The sequence below is a fragment of the Choloepus didactylus genome, chromosome 5, assembly GCF_015220235.1.
Source record: "Choloepus didactylus isolate mChoDid1 chromosome 5, mChoDid1.pri, whole genome shotgun sequence".
In the NCBI taxonomy this organism is placed as follows: domain Eukaryota; kingdom Metazoa; phylum Chordata; class Mammalia; order Pilosa; family Megalonychidae; genus Choloepus; species Choloepus didactylus.
Window position 1 is genome coordinate 27537163 of NC_051311.1, and position 20017 is coordinate 27557179.

General features: G+C 40.7%; 1 protein-coding gene across 3 annotated transcripts in view; it reads left to right on the plus strand.

Moving 5' to 3' along the window:
* The window catches only part of VIPR2 (vasoactive intestinal peptide receptor 2), a 176265-nt gene that overhangs the window by 1656 nt on the left and 154592 nt on the right, over window positions 1-20017 (plus strand). For all 3 annotated transcript variants that reach the window (XR_005216905.1, XM_037835705.1, XM_037835704.1), the window contains exon 2: window positions 1499-1598. Coding sequence is in view for 2 of the 3 variants with exons in the window: in XM_037835705.1 (XP_037691633.1) it covers window positions 1499-1598 (100 nt within the window). In the remaining variant the exon portion in view is untranslated. The remainder of the gene's footprint in view (window positions 1-1498; window positions 1599-20017) is intronic.

The following is a 20017-nucleotide window of genomic DNA, read 5'->3' on the forward strand; positions in this document are numbered from 1 at the left end:
CCCTTGTCTTGTATGAAGACATACCAAGCTCTTCTCTCCCGCACAGGGATGCTGTGAGAATAAGTTCCTTTATATTAATTGTAAGCCTTTCAAAGAGGCAGATCCTTAAAACCATCCAGAATTGTAAAGGTTAATACTGCTTTGTTTTATAAGATCTCCCCAAATAAGTCATTGCGCTGCATATTCCAGGAATGTCAGTCTCATAGTGTCTTGTAATACTGTAACAAAAATTTGCTTTTCTAGGTCAATATAATTTCCCTCATTCGGAAACGTAAACTACTGATTTGCTCATATATCAAAAACACAACCTGCTTAAGCTTAGGAGTTTTTACAGTTGGTAGTGGTTCAGTAATGAGCCTGAAAGAAAAACAAGCCTTGGGTCTTTTTAAAATGGGGGTAAATGTGGCAGAAGTACCCAGCATTAAGTTTCTTAAGTCCATTAGGAAATTTTATTCCTGGAAAGAATTCTAATCAACTTATCTCAATAGTAGGATATCTAAACTTCGACAGCCATAATGCACACATTTGAGTATGATTCTCTTTAATGACTACTTTAGTAAGAGAAAATTTTGGTCACACACGCAGAAAGAGAAAAATCCTTAAGCAATTGAAGGGCATTTACACTGTACAGTATATGTTCTTGTGAAAGAGGGGGTGTCATTAAAAAAAAAAAAAAGACCAGTTGGGCAATTAGACCTTTGTGAAAATAGAGCTCAGAGAATATTATCTTCTAAGACTAAAAAACATTATATTGGTTTGTCTTTTACACAAATTAATAGACATTATTAATCTCAATGTGTGTAACATCTGTCCTGTGATAGACCCGAAGTGGGATCACCCACCTCTTGTTTAGTGGAAGCCAAAGTGATATGACTGACCCACATCTCCTCCCTCCTTCCCTCTCCCTCTTCAATCTTTTCGAAAATCTCCTTCACGCCAAATTCAGTAGTCAAAATGATTACAGTTTTATCTCTATACATAGGGTTAACTTTCAAATGTGTACTGTAGCCTTTAAAAATAAAGTTAGCCTATTATAGCCCTTTCCAGTGAATGCAGAGATTGTCCTCAGATGAAGCATGCCAGAGTCTACAAATAGCCTACATCATTGAGAATGGTCTAATGAGTAAGCAATGTATTTACTTTAATCAAATCAAGGGTTGTAAAATGGAGGATTCTTGAATATTAAGATTATTGGATTAAAGAGCTCTATCACCCTCAAATTAGTACTAGCAACAAACAATGTATTGTGTTAGTTTCTTTTCCAGCTAAAAATAATCTATTGTTTTAAATTTGTTTTATAATACCTTTATAAAGTAAATAGTGAAGCTTTTTTTTAAATAATCATGCCAGAAATATGAAAGTGATAACTTGTAAATGAGTGTTAGTTTGGAAGTAGTTTAGGACTGTGAGTTATATGGTTGTTTTAATAGAAGTTTTGCTTGATTTTCCTTTTATAATGAAATTTTTAGTTATTCCTATTTCTTTTAACTATTAACAGGTGAATGGCATTCACCCAGAATGCCGATTTCATTTGGAAATACAAGAGGAGGAAACAAAATGTGCAGAACTTCTAAGTGCCCAAACAGAAAAATACAAAGGTAAGCTTGAGGGCTGTACACGTAATGGTACATTAGTACATATTTGATTTTGATATACTGGTGTTTAAAAGTCACCTGCATCTTAAAAAAAAAAAAAAAAAAAACGGTCCACTTTCCACTTTTTTAAAAACCGCACTGCTGGTCAAACTCATATAGTGTTGTGAGTATTTGTGGGGTCTTCACAAATTTCTAAAAGAAAGCCTTAATCTTTAATAGTAAGAGTTGCCATGATTTGAGATAATAGCAACAGTTACTAAAATAATTTCATGGAAAATGTTAAGCTTTGCAAAAGTAGCTGCAGTTTTACACGCAACAAGTATTTGTCTGATTTCTTGCATTTTGAATTCTGAATTACAATACAGATGATTTGGTCTGGTTAAGAGTAGTACAAGCTTATCAGAAAGCAAACAGGAAAATGGGACTTTTGTTTTCCTAAAGACAGATCTGTTGTTAATACAGTGGACATGCCAATTTTATTTTCTTCAGGTCGGCAGAAGGAATGCTGGGACGTTATGCATTTACACTAGGCATACTCACAACATATTTATAAACCCAGAAGGACTCTGGGATAAGACCTGGTTTAAAAATCGTAGCAAACCCTTTTGTCCTTTAGCTTTCTATTTTTTTCTACTCCATGTCATTATTTTATACTCTTCAAGAAAGCAATTAAAATCAAGGTAAGATTCTCTGTTAAAACAATCTAGTATCCTGTACAAGGTATCAAATCAGCAGTCACAAGATGTGGGTTTTATTCTAGTAGAAATATATGTGCCACACATGTAATTTTGATTTTTTTCTAAGTAGCCATTAAAATTAGTAAAAAAGAAACATGTGAGATTAATAATGTTTTACTCAAATATATCTGAATCATTATCATTTCAACATGTAATCACTTAACGAGAATTTTTACATTCTTTCATACTAAGTCTTAGAAACCCAGTGTATATTTTATACTTAAAACAAATTGCCATTGAGACTATGCACATGTCCAGTTCTCGCTAGCTGCAAGTGGCCAGTGGCTACCATAATGGACAGTGCAGCTAAATATGTGTGTCCTTTGACCTTTCCTGTCCTCTCTTAAGCCTCTATTTCCTCATGTAGAAAATGAGGTCTCTGGACTTCAAAGTTCCTTCCAGCCTTACAGATCTGAGATTCTGTAGTACACAGTTCTGGTAGCCCCATCTTCAAAACTATCTGGTCGAACTCTATCCAGAAAAAGGCAAATCAAGCAAGTCAGCTCCACAACAAACATTTACTACATGTCCGTTCTGTGAAAGGCCATATGCTGAACGTTATACTGTCCCAAGGGGAGCTAAGACACAGTTCCCGCCTTCCAGGGCCTCGTGACAGAAGAATCATCTATTCTTTTCAGCCAAAATTAAGAGAATGAGGGCAAGTCAGTGCTGAGAAAATACAGACTTCAGGCCTTTAAAATCATCAAGGTAGTGGTAAGTGACTCTAGGTCCTGTAACCACATCCTAGAAGCGTCCTGAGACAGGAGCCCCTGCAGGCTGGGAGGAGTTGGTGGGACAACTGCCCGCTGTGTCCTCAGTCTCTGTTTTCAAGACTCCTGGGAATGGCAGCTCGATCAGCATCACCGTTCAGGTGGTTGAAAGGCCCTGCGGTTGCTATGAGTCTGCCACTTAAGCTGTCATTCACTGGGGCAGCAGTGGACATCACTGCTTCTTCCTTACGAAAGGTGTCATCAGACATTTAAAGGACTTTCATACACACATACACTTCTCTTCTCTAAACTGGACACTTTCAATTTCTGCAACCTTTCTCCATGACTCATTTCCCAGGCCCTTTGCCACAAAATCTGGACGCACAAAAGCCTTCTGAAATGTGAAAGTGTAGAGTCTGGAATTGAATAGTGTATCTATACATGGTCTGACCAGGACAGGGGTGGGTGTTATTTATTGCAGATAAAGGTAGAGTTGGATATTCTTAACAGTCATGTTTTTGTTTTGTTTTGTTTTTGCCTGCTGTTGTACTTTTGCTCTACTGATCTACCAAATCTTTTTCAAATGAAGTATTTCCCCAACTCCCCAGTTTTATACAGTTGATTTCTTCTAGCTTGATTGCAAAATTCAAATCTATCCCTGTTCAAAGGTACCTTTTTTGGTCTCAGCTCCATGCTCTAGCTTGTGGAGGCAATTTTGAATTTTGATTCTATCACTGACCCCTTGAGGCTGCACTGGTTGTTCCCTTTGCACCTTTGGAGGCTGCGCATCCATCAGGTCCTTGGTTAGACAAGGTCAGGACTGAAAGCCAGGAAGCTTCACTGGAGAAAGGCAGCCTGAGTCTGTCATTCCCCACCCTTTGATATGAGTTTCAACAGCCTGTGACTCTGCTTTACTATTATCAAACGCCCATTTTAATATTTTAACCACCAAGTACGTAATTTATGAAATTGCTAGCCCTAAATAATGTACAGGCTGAAATTATGAATATATTCTAAAACTGCTGCGATAAAATCATGTGAGGTGGAATCATAATGAGATACTGAGAGAAATTAGCATATTTGGGAATTGAGTCTTTTTGCTTTTTGATGTGAACAAGACAGCAAAAACTTGACATAACTCACCCCCAAATTCCCTTGTGCAGCATTTGCCAGAAGCTGCTCCTAGAAGCTTACCTCCAATAAAATGCTTAAAGGAGAGAAAGTTTTTAATCATGTGTAGTTGGAAAACTACATTGTGTGTGACCCTCTTGAAGAGTTTCAGCATTGTGGCACTTAAAAGGTTTGGGGAAGGCCTAAAGACGCTGTTTGTTCTTGAATTTTAGACCCATAGTACTTTTTTTATTGTCTAACATCTCACCTGGGGCATGGGGGATGGGGACAGGGGCTGTGACACAAGCATCTGCCCTGGGGCGGGGAGGGATGTGTTATCATTGAAGTTGCTGGCTCATGGTCACAATAAAAAGCAGACCAAATTGTAGCTAGTTATTATTATTATTTAAATTCTCTGCAGCCAGTGCACCCCTTCATTGCATGAACCTGGGCTGGGCTGCTCCCATTGCCTTTTCCCTCACATAACTGGTGTGTTAGAAAAATGCTCTTAAAATATTGTGTTAGTGTTTCCTTCTTGCCGGTCTTAATAGCCTATATTCATCAAGAGCATTTTGTTAAAAAATAGAAAACTGGCTCTGTTCCAACAGGTGGTGGCGTATTTAACTTTGAAAAACTGGAGTGCTGGTCCATGACTTTCCTTTAAGGGAAAATCTCCTCACAGTCAGTCAGGGGCTGAGTGGACAGAGGGATGGAGCAGGAGGGAAGGCGCATCTGTTGAGTTTGTGCTAATGACTGACCGTGAATAAACGGTGTATGACGAGAAATAGGACTAAGATGAGGGAGGTTAAGTTCTTTGCCATTATGAAATAGGTTTTGATCCACAGTCAGGTTCTTTTTTAAATATAAAAGATTCTGTATTATTGATTGGCTCGCTTTGATGGAGTGTGATATTAACTGGTCCAAAATAATGTCCTTTTTGTTTTACTCTATGCCAGAGATACAGGTTGTACCCTTATCTCTGAGCAACCTCTCATAAACGTAAGCTGAAGATCTCAAAGGGGGGTGGATGACAGAGTGTGGATCAGGGACTGGAAACTCAGATCCTTCATGGGCTAGGCAGGTGATAGCCACTGGCTGCCCGGAGTGTGGGGAACCGGACAGAAGGGGGCAGCTGCAGCTCAGCTCCAACCTGTTTCCACAAGAGAATGTAGACTCAGACTTTCCAGCTTTCTGTTTCTCAGAAGATACGAGAAATGCAAGCTTTATGTAAAAGATCACAATTTCTTAGAAGTTTGTTAGTCATTCATTTTTTAAAGAGGAAGGGGAAAAAAAAAAAACAAAAACGAAAAAGCCCTGAGGGAGCTGGCAGAACTCCTGTGTGGCCGAATACAGCCTGTGAGCTGTCAGCTTGCACTCTGGGTGGCTGAACTCAGGTTTAACCCTATTATTGGAAAACCACCTCATGGCTTATACTCTTCTAGCTAGGTCAGGACATACGGAAGTACGGGGCATTTTAAAGTTTTCATTAGGGGCTCCTTCACAGTGTTTCTTCTCCCTTGACAGATGATGCTCTAAATTCAACATTTCTCAAAGTGTGAACTGTGTGTGATCTCCATCAGACATACTAAATCATGATATCTGAAGGTAGAGTCTATGAAGTCTTTTAAAGCCTCCTAGGTAACTCTTTGCATAATAAGTTTGAAAATCATTACGTTCAGTTTGGTATCAACTTGAGCACAAAAAATACAGTAGATTGCCATAAAATGGGTATGAGGAGCTTCCCTTGATTAGAGCAGATGGGAAAGATGTCTTAAGTTTTCTTGCAATGATGAGTATCAGTACTTGGATGTTTTCTTATATTAAAGACTCTTATTTTCAATATCAGTTCTGTAGCAAAAATATCTGCATCTGATTCATTTCACCTTTTTGGCTTGCAAGAAATGCTGGGAAAAAGCCAACTTCCTTTTGGGAGGAAAGCAACAATAGCAACTATTCTTTAGCTTTCTGTAAAGAAAGACAACTTATATGCTAAATTCTTTTTTTTTTTTTTAACTCTGAAATAGGCATGGCTCAAATACCAGAGCTATAAATAGTAATGTTACCAGAATAAGATACTATATGTGATGTAAACCAAAATCCACAAGCTGCCAGAGCTGAGGGAAGGCATTCTAACTAGATGGCAAGAGGAGCGAGATTGCATACTTCAATAAGTGTGCATTTGCTTCATGAAACTGAAAGTGAGATGCAATACTAAGGGTCAGCAGTAGCTTCTTTTAAATTCCATACACTTAAGAAATTGGTGTAAAAGAGCACCAGAAACAAGAAAAAACTAGTTCTCAATTCTAGTGAGGTAATTTGTTTAAGTCTGACATGAAAAGCTTTCTCTTTATTGCATGCTAAAAAAACAAAAAAACAAAAAAACAAATCCAGGCAAAAACCAATCTCAATTCTGAACGCTTTTAAAGGATTGCTTTGTAAGAAAGCAAAGCTTAGGAGATATTAAGAGCTTTGTGATTTAATATTGATTCATCACTGAGATTAACTTAATCTTGCCAATATGTATATGAAGCACTCACAGGCCACAGATGTCTAAAGATATAGCTAAAATCCACCATTGTGGCCTGCTATGGCCCATTCTGACCATGGAAAGAATCAGTCTCACTAGGCTTTGTCCTGGTTTCCTGCCTGTGCTGAGATTGGATAGGAATTTTCATGTCACTTTATATCTTTTAATGCCTAGATCTGGAGTGAATATGGCCCATTATTTGGGAGAAACAAAGGTGGTACCTGTGTTTTCTTGATCGTTCCACACCCTGAGCCATATTGGTAAGATGCATGGCTGAAATAGGTTTGATGGTGAATGTTAATTTAGGACCAGAGCTATAGGAGATGCTAGACTGAAAAGCTTACTTTTCTTTAATTTTTTTTAAACAAAAGATACCAGACTAATTTTGATCTAGGTGTCAAGAACTGTGAGGGGCTTGATTTTACCTTACTTACATGTGAACAAATTGGTCTGCCACGGTTTCATAGATGCTGGCAGAAAATGCAAGACTCCTGGGTCAGAGACAAAAGACTTCATGGTCATTGCAGGCAGCATGAGCTTCATGTCCACATAGATTCCTTTTGTTACCCAAGTTCCACGGCAGCAGTGTGGAGTAGCCTAAATAGATGCAGTGCACACAGTGGGTTTGTTATAGCCGAGGAACCTTGAATTAGGAACTCCCCCAAAATTTATGAGACAGCTGTTGGCAAACCTGCTCAACCTTTGCCCCAGAGAGAGATGATATTTTGTTATTATGGTCAAGAAACAAATCTTTCTTCCCAGCCGGAGACACTATCTCTATGTTGCAAGGCTGGCTACTATACAAACATCCTAGAAGAGAGAGTTTGGAATGGTGAGTGTCAATGCCTCTTCACAAGACCTGCAGAAAGCTGAGAGACCCATGGAGAATTGTCTCCCACTGTTTGGGTTGGTGATTTCTCAGTCTGATTTCATCGTCCTTCTTTTATTACCCCAAAGCATGCAAAACACGTTTTGTTTGTCCTTCTACTAAGTTGTCCTTACGGGTAGAGACTACATCTTGTTTTCTGTTATATACCCCAAATCTTATATAGTACTTGGCATTTAAAAATATATTAAATAAGTGTTTGCTGAAAAAAATCATGAAAATTTTCACATTAAAAATTGATATATGCACATAGAAAGAAATTCAAAAATATTCATATAGTGAAAAGTGTTTTCCACTTCAGAGCCCCAGATCCCCTCTCTAGAGGCAACAACTGTTTCAAGTTTCTTATGTATCCTAGAGAGTTCATGCCTAAGTCTGCATATAGTATATCCCTCTCATTTTTCTTTTTCACAAATGTGTAGTATTCTAATCTATCTCTTTAATCTACCCCAGGCTACTGGACTTTTAGTAGTTTACAGTATTTTGTTACTACAGACAATGCTCTAGTGACTATATTTGTTCATAGGAATAAAATATTTTACCAGTGGTTGAGGGTTGGCTTCAAGCCTTGGAACTATCTTCTTATACGAACAAACACCATCATTTTAAGCAATTTTCTCTTTTCTAAAATGATTGTGTCACATGGAATATAGTTAATTGCATCCCATTTTACATCTAGTCTTTTCCTTCTTGGGCAGGACATGATCATTCCCCTCAAGGAAGCTTGAATCTTGTATTTTCATAACCCTGTCCCTGATGGCAACCTGTTGCCATTGTGTTTTGGTGAGCAGGGCTAATGGTGGCAGTGATGCTTTAATTTGTCAAGAAACAGGGCTTTGAGTCAAAAGACAACAGGTTGTAGGATTTCTAAGGGGAAACTAGAGAATAAGAATATACAATAGCATCAGTCTACATGGAATCAAAAATTGACAGTGATAGAAAAGTGATTGAGGACTCATTTTATCTTTACAAAGAACGCAGAAAAAAGTGGGTGAAAAATAATGAAGAAAAATGTAAACTTGTTTTCTATAAGCTAATTGGCAAATAAGTACATCATTAATTTCCTATAAACCTTTTTATGCATATTGTTAATGCTCAGGCAACTTGTTTCATTTTTGCCCCTTGAGGCCTATGCTCAGGAACGTAGAATGCCTTCTGATTATTTACTGCATCAAGTCCACCTTCTGTTCTGGACTTGGCAACCAAGCCTCTGCCCCTCCTCTCCCTGGACGCCCTCATGTACACAGCACTGCTCACCCCCAGGCTTCAGCTTTCCTTGCTAGAATACTCTCGCTTTCCTAGTTTACACCATGCGCTGTTTGACCTTGTGTATTTCTAGTGTGACAGTGAACATGTGCCCTCTTGTATTTTAGGCATGCAAATTGTCTTTTCTAAAAGATTTTCATTTCTTGTGGTCAGGGGTCCTGTCTTGGGGGTATTCAACATCTTGACCCACTGCTTTTATTTGAGGGATCCTTCTAACTGGCACTCATCGAGCACAGGAATACCAAACTGTGCACACCCCACCTAGTGTCCAGGGTAAAGGGAAAGCAGAAGGGAGAGTCCGTGTCACTGAGCGGCAATGCACAATGACAAGAGGCTGTGTGACATGGTCCAGTCCCAGAACAAAGGGGAGAAGTGTTACCCCCAACTGAGATTACCCTAGATTCCCTTTGCCTCATCAGAGTTTGAGGGAGTCCCCAGTTTTGATGCTTGGAAGGATGTAAAAGTAACCATCTGTCATCCCCATTTAAATCAGGAAATGGAGGTACAGAAATTTGAGAGGATGGTCCAAGATTCTCAACCCGGTTGTTGGCAGAGCCCAGAACCCTAGACTTCTAATCAAGTGGTCTTTTTACAAAACTATATTCGGTATTTAGAGAGACAGAGAGGCATGCTTTAAAAGAGAATTTTCTTCCTCCTCAACTTCTGCTTCAAAGGTTTCAAACATCCCAACATCTATTGACTGAGATCTTAACAAAACCTGTTTTGTGCCTTCAGTTTAATTGTTTGCATGTTCAGCTTAAGCTACCTCTTGAGATAAGGTGTTCTCTTGGTTTATAGTGAATTTAGTGTTTTCTTTCCTCCGGCTTAGATTGATTTCTTTCAAGTTTCATCTAGAATTTGGTGAGTTCCTCCATGTTCACCCAGGCAGTGTTCTTACTTATTATATCTCTTCAAAGAGACTACTCCATTTTTGGCTACTCCTTATGTAAACAGGGACTCATCCTGGAGGTGGCAGCAGTTTATCTGAGAAGTAGAGACTAAGCCTCGGAAAGCGGAATAGGACCTTAAAATGTCATGACCCAAAGCAGTCTAGATTTGTTCAACCACTTTGAATATTGTAGTCACAATGAACTGCATTTGGGAGCTCCAGCTGCGGTTGGCAGCCCTAGAATTAACGGTTAATTTCTCCCATCCCAGGAAATCTATATTAATTTAGCTTTTCAAACAACCTGTAATTTACTTGTGGTTCCTTACTTCCCTTTAGAGAAAGGAGGAAAGAAGGCAGTATGACAAGATTGTTTGGGCTTAGTTTGAGCCTGAGTTATCTGGCATGGTACTGCCCATTTGGTCCTCAGTGATGTGGGTGATGACAAGGAAAGTGAGTTCTTACTTTAGCTCCACAGAGATGCCGGCCATTCATCCAGCGAGAATTAATCACACTCCCCTCTGCTAGGTGCTCTGGGATAGCAAAAAATATACAGGCACAAGATGGTCTCCTTGCACACAGAGTACGGAGAGAGAATCTCTCCAGGTGGGGGTCTCTGGGGTGTTGACTCTGTTCAGGAACGTGAAAGATAGTAGAATGTGGATGTGCAGAGGTGGGAGAAGCATCTGTAAGGCAGACAGAACTGCCTGAGAAAAGCCACAAGGGAGGACGCTTTGTAATTACAAAACAGGACTGAGGAATTTGGGTGTCCACTCTGGTGACAAGAGGAGCATGACATGAGTTGTTTGAGGAAGGAAGCAGAGTCTGTATTCAAAGCCTGGAAAGCTGAACCTTTAGGTAAGGTAGATCCATTGAAGACTTTTGAAAAGTAAGGTGTTATGGTAAGAGCTGTACATCAGGAAAATCCATATGGCAGTCATTTCTGCCATAGGTCAGCGTGACCCTGGAAATGAAGAAACTGTCCAAGTGAGTAATGTTCCAGGCAGGAGATGAGGAGGATGGTCCATTGTCAGGAGTGACAGAGAAGAGCAGCTTTCAAGGGCCATTTCCGTAGACTGGTGGAGCCAGCTGCTGTACTGCAGAGAAATGATGACTGAGAAGGCCCAGAGTCGTTGACCAGTGTGTGTCAACTACTCTTCAGAAATGTGAAAAAGAAAACAAAAGCACAGGAGTGTCCTGGAGCAGAAAAAAACTACCTTATGGAGGAGATTCTTGGAGCATGTTTCTAAGCAGAAGGGAAGAACTGTTGAAGAGAGAGATTGACAGTATCTGAATAAATGGGGTAATTTTTGATAGAAGCTCCTGGAGACAAGAAGAGGAGTCACCAAGGGCAGATTTGGAAGATTTTGCCTAAGAAAGAAGGAGGCTTACCTCTTTCTCTGACAGGAGGGAAGCGGAACAATACTGTAGAAAGGGTTTTAACGGGAGAGGAGGGAAATTAAGGCCATTCTTGCTGTGTGACCTCAATCTTCTCAGGAAATAGGAGGCAGCGTCTTAGATTGAGAATGAGGGCAGCTGAGGGAACACGAGACCAGAGGTTTGGCACTCCCCTGGACATGGGACAGGGAGTTGGTGAAGTCAGCAGAACGGTGACCCAGGGCGCTGGTTGGTGGGAGCCTTCTAGGAAGTCCAGACCACAGCCCTCTCGTTTTACGGTGCTTGGACTGCAGCTGCTCTCCCCTTCACTCCCTGGGTGGTGCCGCATCCTTCCCAACAGTGAGGCCGTCTCAACAGGGTAAGATTGCCTGTCACCTCGAAGAGCAATGACAGGTGTTTTCTTCAGGTTAGTTAGTCTCTTACATGCGGGATCAAGCCAGATAGAGAATAACTCAGGGCAGTTTCTGTCCCTTTTGTTGGGTTGGGTGTGAGGGGGTGATTTGTCAAACTCATCGTAACACTCATGGATATATGTTTTGGAACCATCCTGGGAAGTCACCCAAGTCCTTATCATAAATCTGTGGAAGATTATCCTTGGAATAACATGGCTTGATTCCCAGTACTTCGAGTCCTGGGTTACTCCAGCTTCCTTGAATGTTCATCTCCAAATTGGATTAACTTCCTAGGCAGGCCTTTTCATGCAAAGCATCATGCAAGTCTCTTCTAGCCTGGAAGTTCATGTGAAACCAAGAATATCCCACATTGTGGCAAACATGGGAGCAAAGATTTTTTTTGAGAATTTTTCATGTATAAGGAAACAGTTACTGTCTACGAAAGATAATCATGCCAAAAACCATTATTTTGGGAGGAAGGTTCAGACATCTTGCAGACATTGTAGCACAACTCATCCGTTTTCTTAAATGTATGTCATTTTATGAAACTTTGGTCATTACGTAATGTTTACTGAGTGTCCACTGTCCAGGTGACACTGAAGAGGCCTGAAGGACACTAAAGACTCAGGAGAGACATGAAAATGCTGTTCCTGTTTGTGGGGTATTTGCAATCAATTCTTACTCTTTAGGTAGTTACTTTGAAAAATCCTTTTATTCAGTTAACAACTTTAGTTGATTGCTGGGTTTTGCGTCTTGGTTTAATGTTAGTTCATGTCATAGAATATGACTTCAGCCTGTAAAATCCACCGGACCCCTTCCCCCACAAATAAAACTGCTACTTCTCAGAATGAAAATTTGGTTGTGATATAATTTTGAAGTGCCATCTAGTGGCAATTTCCCAGCAAATTATATTCCCAAACTTCAGTTTGTAGATATAGCTCCAGAATATTGAGGGGTGGGATCATTGCAATCTTAATTAAACAGAATTTTGATTAATTATGAGGTGGCCTGAAAAACATCAAGTTCACTGTAAAATATTCTTTGTAGCATTCCAAACACGTTTGGAGTCCTAGCTCTGTTGCAGGGCTTTACTTTCCTCCTGTGTAAAATCCAAGGATGGCTCATACAAGTCATCTGGGGAAGTAATTTGTTTCAGGGGTCCCGGGTTCCAGTTCCATTAGCTGTTTCTCTAACAGCTAATGTGTGACCTGCTATGTAGTCTCATTGTCGATGTGCCACTGGAATGTTCAGGAGCAAATCCCAAAGTTGTTGGCTTTTTATGTAGTTAATCTTACACAGTTCTTTCTGGCAGGAGAAGCTCTTTGTCAGGGCCTCTCCTGGTACGTGACAGTTATGTAGCACTTGGGGATGTAGTAGAAGCTCAGTAAACATTTATTGAAGACATGAATACTTGTTAATGGAAATTATAAGAAGGCATGGCTCCAGCTTACCTAAAAACCACGTTAAATCATTAAGGAAGTGCAATTTATTAACTGGACAATGTGCTGTTTGGTTTCTATCTTCATGGACAATTAGATTATCATCACACCCTGAGCTTATTCTGTTTAATTGTCTTTTGAATCATTCCTTCAGCTTGTCATTGTAGCTGACACCTGTCCCTGGGTTTGGTCATCTTTCACCTACACTGATTGTCTCCTGAGAAGAGTACATTTTCATTTTTGTACTCTATACATTCTGGAGTAGATTTCCTTTTATTAGTTTTGATAGGTTATTGCTTTGGGTATTTCCCTCAAAAGGCTTCTTTCCACTCTGCTTCTGCCAAAAGCAATGATTGTCATCGTTCCTAATTACAACTTTTCTAACACGACATTTGGCACTGTACCCAGCTTAGCTAATGCATAGATGTAGGTTTCCTTATATCATTGGAATATATGTTCAGAACAAATGATGGAAATGTGTCCTTAGAACAAAAAGAAAGAAGGAATCCTTCATTTAGTAGAACTTGTGTCATCACTATTAATGTTCAGAATAATTGAGATTCTAAAAGGTTTATGAGTAGGAGAAGGTATTTTGTAATTGACCACCTGAACACGCAGCATTCAGAGATGGGTAAAGAGGAATCAAATCCGATGGTGGAAACAGACATGGAAAATTCAGCAGACTGGAAGTATGAGCCAGTGTCCCAGCAATTTCCAGATCCATTTAAAGGCTTAACAGAGTAATCATATTCAAATTTCTTAGGGCTGTGAAATCTGAACCAACTTGCTATTATATTCAGTTTCTTGAATGGTTCTGTCAGCTTCAATTTGGAGGCTTGTTTTCTTTAGACACTAAGACAAGAAAGTCATGAAATGCCAATATTTGAATAACAAAGTCTTCTTGTGCCATGACTCCTTGATAGGATGGGCACAAACAGCTGACAGCTGCTCAGATGGTAACTTCCACATCCCAACCATATGCACCCTGCGCTCAGGAAATAAAGACATTTATAACGTGTCCAACTCAAGTTGCTGAGAAATGATAGCAGTAAATGTCCAGGCTGACACCAAGTGTTCAAGAATGGTATTATTTTGTGGGGTGGTCTTTTTGAGCAGGTAATCAAGGTAAAGTAGTGACAGAAATATTGCCAAATTGCTGCAAATTGAAACTGCAACTGTCCTTTGAAGGTTCCAGAAAGCAGAGCTTTTGGGTAGAAATTGTAAGTAGTCAGATTTTGGCCCCAGGAGAGCAGAAAGAGTTTTATAGTGAATGTCAGATACCTGAGGTGGAATGAACTGCTTTAGGAGGTACTGACTTCCTAGGCACTGGAAGTGATTAAAGGATCAGTTGAGGGTTACCTTAGATCACCTCTGTGGTCCTTTTGAATCCTAGATGACCACTAGTCTGGGATTCTGCTCTACAAGTGAGGAAAGGAGTGTTGGTCACATCTGCCTTTCTATAACCACAGAATAATGCATTTACTTATTTGTGAACACATTGTAGAAAAGGATTTCAGGCAGTGAGGATAGTTCTCCCCTCAGTAAATCTGGCTTTAAATATGAACTATTGAAAGCCCATCATTTCTTCTTCAGAGCTGGGTTTGTGATGCCTTTAAAGGTCTGTGATGATTCAGGTCAGAATAAATGGCTGTAGTTCACAGAGAAGGACAAAACACTTTTTTAAAAATGTGTTTTTTGCAACTCAATTGGTGAGTCATTTCATCGAGCTTTTAGTTCTTTAAGTTGATAATAGTCATGGGGGGTGGGGCTAGGAATAGGAAATAGATCAATGGCTTTGATGGCCAAAGTGAAGATAATTCGTTTTTTTAAAGACTCTCATATCAAAATTTTAGAACTCCAAGGCATCTTTTCTCAGTACACTTACCTTACAGAAGAAATAACGGAAGGCTGCAACGATAATGGCTCTGCAACTGTAGGTTAATGGGAGGAATCAGAAATTCAGTTGCTATCATCCAGACCCATCCAGTGGCAAAAAGCATGGCAAGAACTTCCACTATGCTCTGCGACCCTATCAGATTTTAACAAGGTTCAGTCTTTCCCTCGAACACATAGGCAATTAGAGCACAACGTAAGTCTTCTTCAAGGCATAAAAATAAGTGAGCCATGTGGAAGCAAAAGAGAGCTAACTGCTTTGGAGATGTTCAAGGCTTCTAAAAATAGATCCCAATCAGAGCATATTTTCTCCCTTGACAGCCCCATTCCTCGTCACCAGCCAGGCACCCAGCCTTTGTTTTATTTTCTGTTACCTTTGCCTCGTGACTGCAGTGGGCAGGGAGTCTCGCTTCTCACGGGTGGCTGTGCCAGCTCACCTGGGCCTGTGCCTTCCTCCTCGCAGGGCCTCACCTGGAGCACTTTTTGGTCGAAGCGCCAAATAGGCCAGGTATGCCAGGTACTTCACTTCCAAACAAGGATGCATGAGTCTAGGTAGTTCCATACTCGTGCCAGAAATGGTCCTGTGGGTAAAGGAATTCATTGCTTTCCGTTCTATCTTAATGAGCCATTTTCCAACAGCAAGGCTGGCTCCCAGCATTTTTCCCTCATCTTTTCTGTATGCTTGAAAACTTGTATAATTAAAATGTTGAGGGAGAGGTACCATAAACTTGCAGTGCCCACAGTTCAACAACTGTTAACACTTTGCATATTCGCTGTAGCTCTGTATGTTTATATGTTGTATAGTTTCTATTTGGTGGGGCTGCACGATGCTTCACCCAGAAGCACTTCATTCAGCCTGTGTCTGTGAAAAGTAAGGACATTTCCCTATCTAACCACATTTCCATTATCACACCTAAGAAAATAACAGTGAGTCCCTGTCTATTTAATTATCTATCCCGGTTTATCCCCAGGTATTTAAAATCTAGTCTATATTCTGATTTCTCTAATTTAGTCCATAATGTCTTTATAGCTGTTTTGTTTTTTTTTTTTGAACATGGATCTAATCAGGGTTCATGTTTTGCATTTATTGTTGTATCTCTTTAATGTTTTAATCCAATATAGTTTCTCCAAGTTTTTTCCACTCCTCTGTGACATTGACTTTTTTAACATACAGGTCAATTTTCTTGTAGAGTATCCCACATTACAGATTTGTCTGAGTGTTTCCTTATGGTGTTGTTGAATTGTTCCTATATCCCCTGCATTTCCTTTAAACTGAAATTTGGGCCTAAAGGCTTGATTGAATTTAGGTCAAACATTATTGTTATTATTATTGACAGTAAGCATCTGAGAGTTCCTTGTACCTCCTTTCAACATTTTCAATATACAGAAAAGAAGGGTACGGAATGCTAGGAGCAAGCCTTTCTGTTGTCAGGTTGCACCTGCAGATGATCATCCAGGGGTAGCTGTGCACTTCTTGTTGCCTCCCGCCATACACATAATGTTGGTTCTTCCAGTTCATGCTGTTTGAGCACTTGTTTTGAGAAATGATTGCCTGAGCATTCTAATACAAAGTTATTTTTTCCCTTTGCAATTGGCAAGTAATCTGTGGAATTACTGGCTCCGTGTCAGTTCTAGTTCCTTGTAAACCTTTCACCTGATGGTTTCTGAATCTACTGTTGATTCTTGCCTGAATCAGGTATGTGTTGGGGGTTATAGCATGTTTACTGTGCTAGTTCTAATCTTTGTGTCTCAGTTTCATTAAGGCCCTAAAGATGACAGATGCTTTTCCAAAGCAGAGAATTTAGGAAGGAGGTGGCTAGGTTGGTTTTGTATAGTAGACTCAACACCTACTTCAAGCATATCTAAGCTGAGCTAGAGGAAAGGTTGGAAGAGCTTTTTGGGAGAAGATTTCTTTGGAGAGAATTTCTGGAATGCTGTGTCATTTCACCCCTCCCCCTTCTCCAAGATAAGTGAGAGGAGTGCTAGGAGAAACCTCCACTTGGAGAAGTATCAGGATTAGAGACTGTAGCTGCCACACCTCGATATGGCCGAGGGCTCCCCTGGGAAGCAGCCGTCCTTCCTCTGGCAGGGAGTAAAACAGGCATGTTTGGGGGAATTAATTGTGGGCCCATGGAGGGAGCCAGCCCAGAAGTGGCCAGCTGGAGGAGACGTGACCCTTCCTTCGTGGGAAGGTAGGTGGTGGCTTCCAGTCAGAGAATCCCTAAGAAGATCACCGGAGTGCCCTGTGACAGAGTCAGCTCTGCCCCTCCAGCGAGTGACCTCCATGAGACTTTTTCTGCCCTCATCTCTCCTCCCTCCTTGTCACTCCCAACCCTGGAAGGGGATAAGGAGGGAACACTCACACCCTCTTCTTCACTGCAGGCTTCCAGCCTCAGATGAGCCCAAGCTGGGGAAGCAAGGAAGCTTTGTCTCCAAAGCCTGGAGCTAGACATATTAAATAAGGAAATCAAACTGTTGCTTAGACCAGAAGTAATCAGAGAACTCATTTTCTGAGGGTGACCAGGAATACTCCAAGCCCTGCCTGCAGGTTCCCTCAGGAATAGAGAAGGAACCTGCCCACGGAGAAGGCTGGAAGGGCCAATGCTCTTTTAACATCATGTATAATGTAAACCTATTATTATATAATATAATAAACATAAACATTTATAATGCATATCCCAAAGGCTGTTCACTAAGTTATAACAATGGTTATACCAGGGATTGGGATTAAAGGTTGTGGGGGCTTCCCTTTTCTTTTTACATGGGCTTAAGGAATGTTTGTGTTTGGTTCCGGTGGCCATATAATACTTTCATAATTTAAAGATGCAAGTCTAGAATATAAGTAGAACTTCAAAGAGCTGTTTAATTGAGGTATTTTCACCTTAAATAATGAAACAGCACCAGGCTATTTCCTTTAGAAAACAGTTATGATGGTATAGTGGAAAGAGACTGTTGAAATGAGAATTTGGTGATAGGTTTTGGTCTGATTCTAATGGGTTTGATGGCCTCGGTCGAGTCTCAACCTCCTTAGGGCACCAGCTTCCTCGTCTTTAAAACAGCATGTTTAACTAGGGTGGGCTAAATGGTTCTTTTCAACTATAAAATTCTTTTCTCTTTTAAAATGCCAGTCTTCTAGCTGACCCTCTAAATCCAGAGTAATCCATTTCCTGTTCTCCTCCTGGCAGCACCCTGGTGCTTATTTTAGACTATTTACAAATAGAGTGAGAAAAATATGAAATTAGCTTTTTAAGTGCTTTTTTCCCATTTGGTGATCTTTAGGAATTAGTCTGGCCTGAATCACCTCAAATACAGAAATCGACAGCAACCGTAACAACAAAATCCCTTCTCCCTGCCAGGCTCTGCAGGGCTGGCTCTGGGATCCTCTGGTCCTTCCATCCCTGCCACCTATGTGGTTCTCTTTGTGGAGCTCCCCAGAGCTGCTGCAGAGAGAGCCCATTCTCACCTCCTTGGAGGAGCTGCCTGATTGCAGAGGAGTCCCAAGTAGCCCTGCTTGAAGATTAGTTTCCAGAAGACCCCACCTGCCAGGGCATGTGCAAAAGTGGCCTCAGTCAGCCTAAGCACTTTGGAGGGACAGGCCAAGAATATAAGCTAACTTAACTGTGCTGTACTTCACAAAGCTGGATGCTTTTGGCTGCAGAGTAAATAACGAGAGAGGCAGTATAGGCTAGAGCTTAAGAGTTGGGGCTCAGCTGCTTACTAGCTACCTTATTTTGGGCAATTTAATTAAGCTCTTGCACCTATGTCCTCATATGTCAAATGGGACCAATTATACTACCTATCTTCTGGATTGTTTATGGTGATTAAATGGGTTAATATATATAAAGCACTCAGCAAAGCCTTGGCCATGGTAGGTATTTTATGTATTATCATTGTTGTTACTAATACTATACCTGGACACAGAACAGAAACCTGAAAAAATAACGTGATCTGGCACCTTACTTTAACATTTACATCCTGTCATCCTAGAGGTGTAGGAGGAGCAGCGAGTGGCCAGTCCCGACCTGACTCAGCTCCAAGACTCCCAGGTCACTTTGAAATCATAATAATATGTGTCAGCACTACCCCTTGCTGGGGGCTCACTAGGTACCAACTCTGCCAAGTGGTTTCTGTAATTATCTACTGTTATGCTCTGATGAGGGAGTTATCTCCATTTTACAGATGAGGAAACTGAGGCTGAGCGGTTTGCTCAGGGTCAGAGTGCATAAACTGCAGAGTGGGAGCGGAAACCCAGCCAGTGCTCCTTACCACCATGTGCCTTTTTCTCTTGGTTTGTGTATTGGGAGGAGGGAGCGTTGCTACCAGTGCTTTCCAAACGTGAGTATGCATCGGACTCACCTGGAGGGCTTGTGAAACCCCCAGATTGCTGGCCCCCACTCTCAGAGTTTCTCAGCCAGTTGGTCTGGGGTGGGGGGGAAGATTTCTAACAAATTCCCAAGTGATCTGCTGCTGGTCTTCAACCACTCCACTAGTGATTTTCAAGGGCCTTTCCAGCATGTACATTGTGTGGCTGTGGGTCCCTAGTCCTTTGGCTACACATGAGAATCATGGAGAATCTTTAAAAAATAAATACAGTTAATGAATTAATTAAAAACTAAGCCCAGGCAAATTAAATCAGAGCCCCTAGGATATGGGGCCCAGCCATGGGTACTTGTAATGCTTCCCAGGTAAATATTGTGCAGCTGGGACTGATAACCCACTACTCAGCTTCAGTAGGAAGTTAGGATGGTTAAACTGAAGGACCAAATGACTGTGTTTCACAAGATCTCCATCCTACTTTGTACAGGTAAAAGCCTATTGCTACTAATAGCATCAAAGAGAGGAGTTCTGTATAATAAAGCTACTTCCATGTCCTGCCAAATGCCCCTTGGAAACTGTTTTGTTCTGGCCACAGCAGATTCTGTACTAGGAATGATCAGGGTACAAGAAGTGCTTTTTCCTGGTTTCTCTTGAGGTGGAAGAATTTTTTTTTTTTTAAAGAAAAACAAAACCTCTCTCCATAATGAAAGAAGTTGAATTTGATTTTGTTTTCATTGTGAATAGGGAGAGAGGGAGGCCAGTTGAGCTGTGCTGATCCCAAACTGAGACCTTTACTGTTTTTCTTCCTTCCATTATGTAGCAATTATGTCTTAGTTTCTATCATCCTTTTCCTCTTCGATC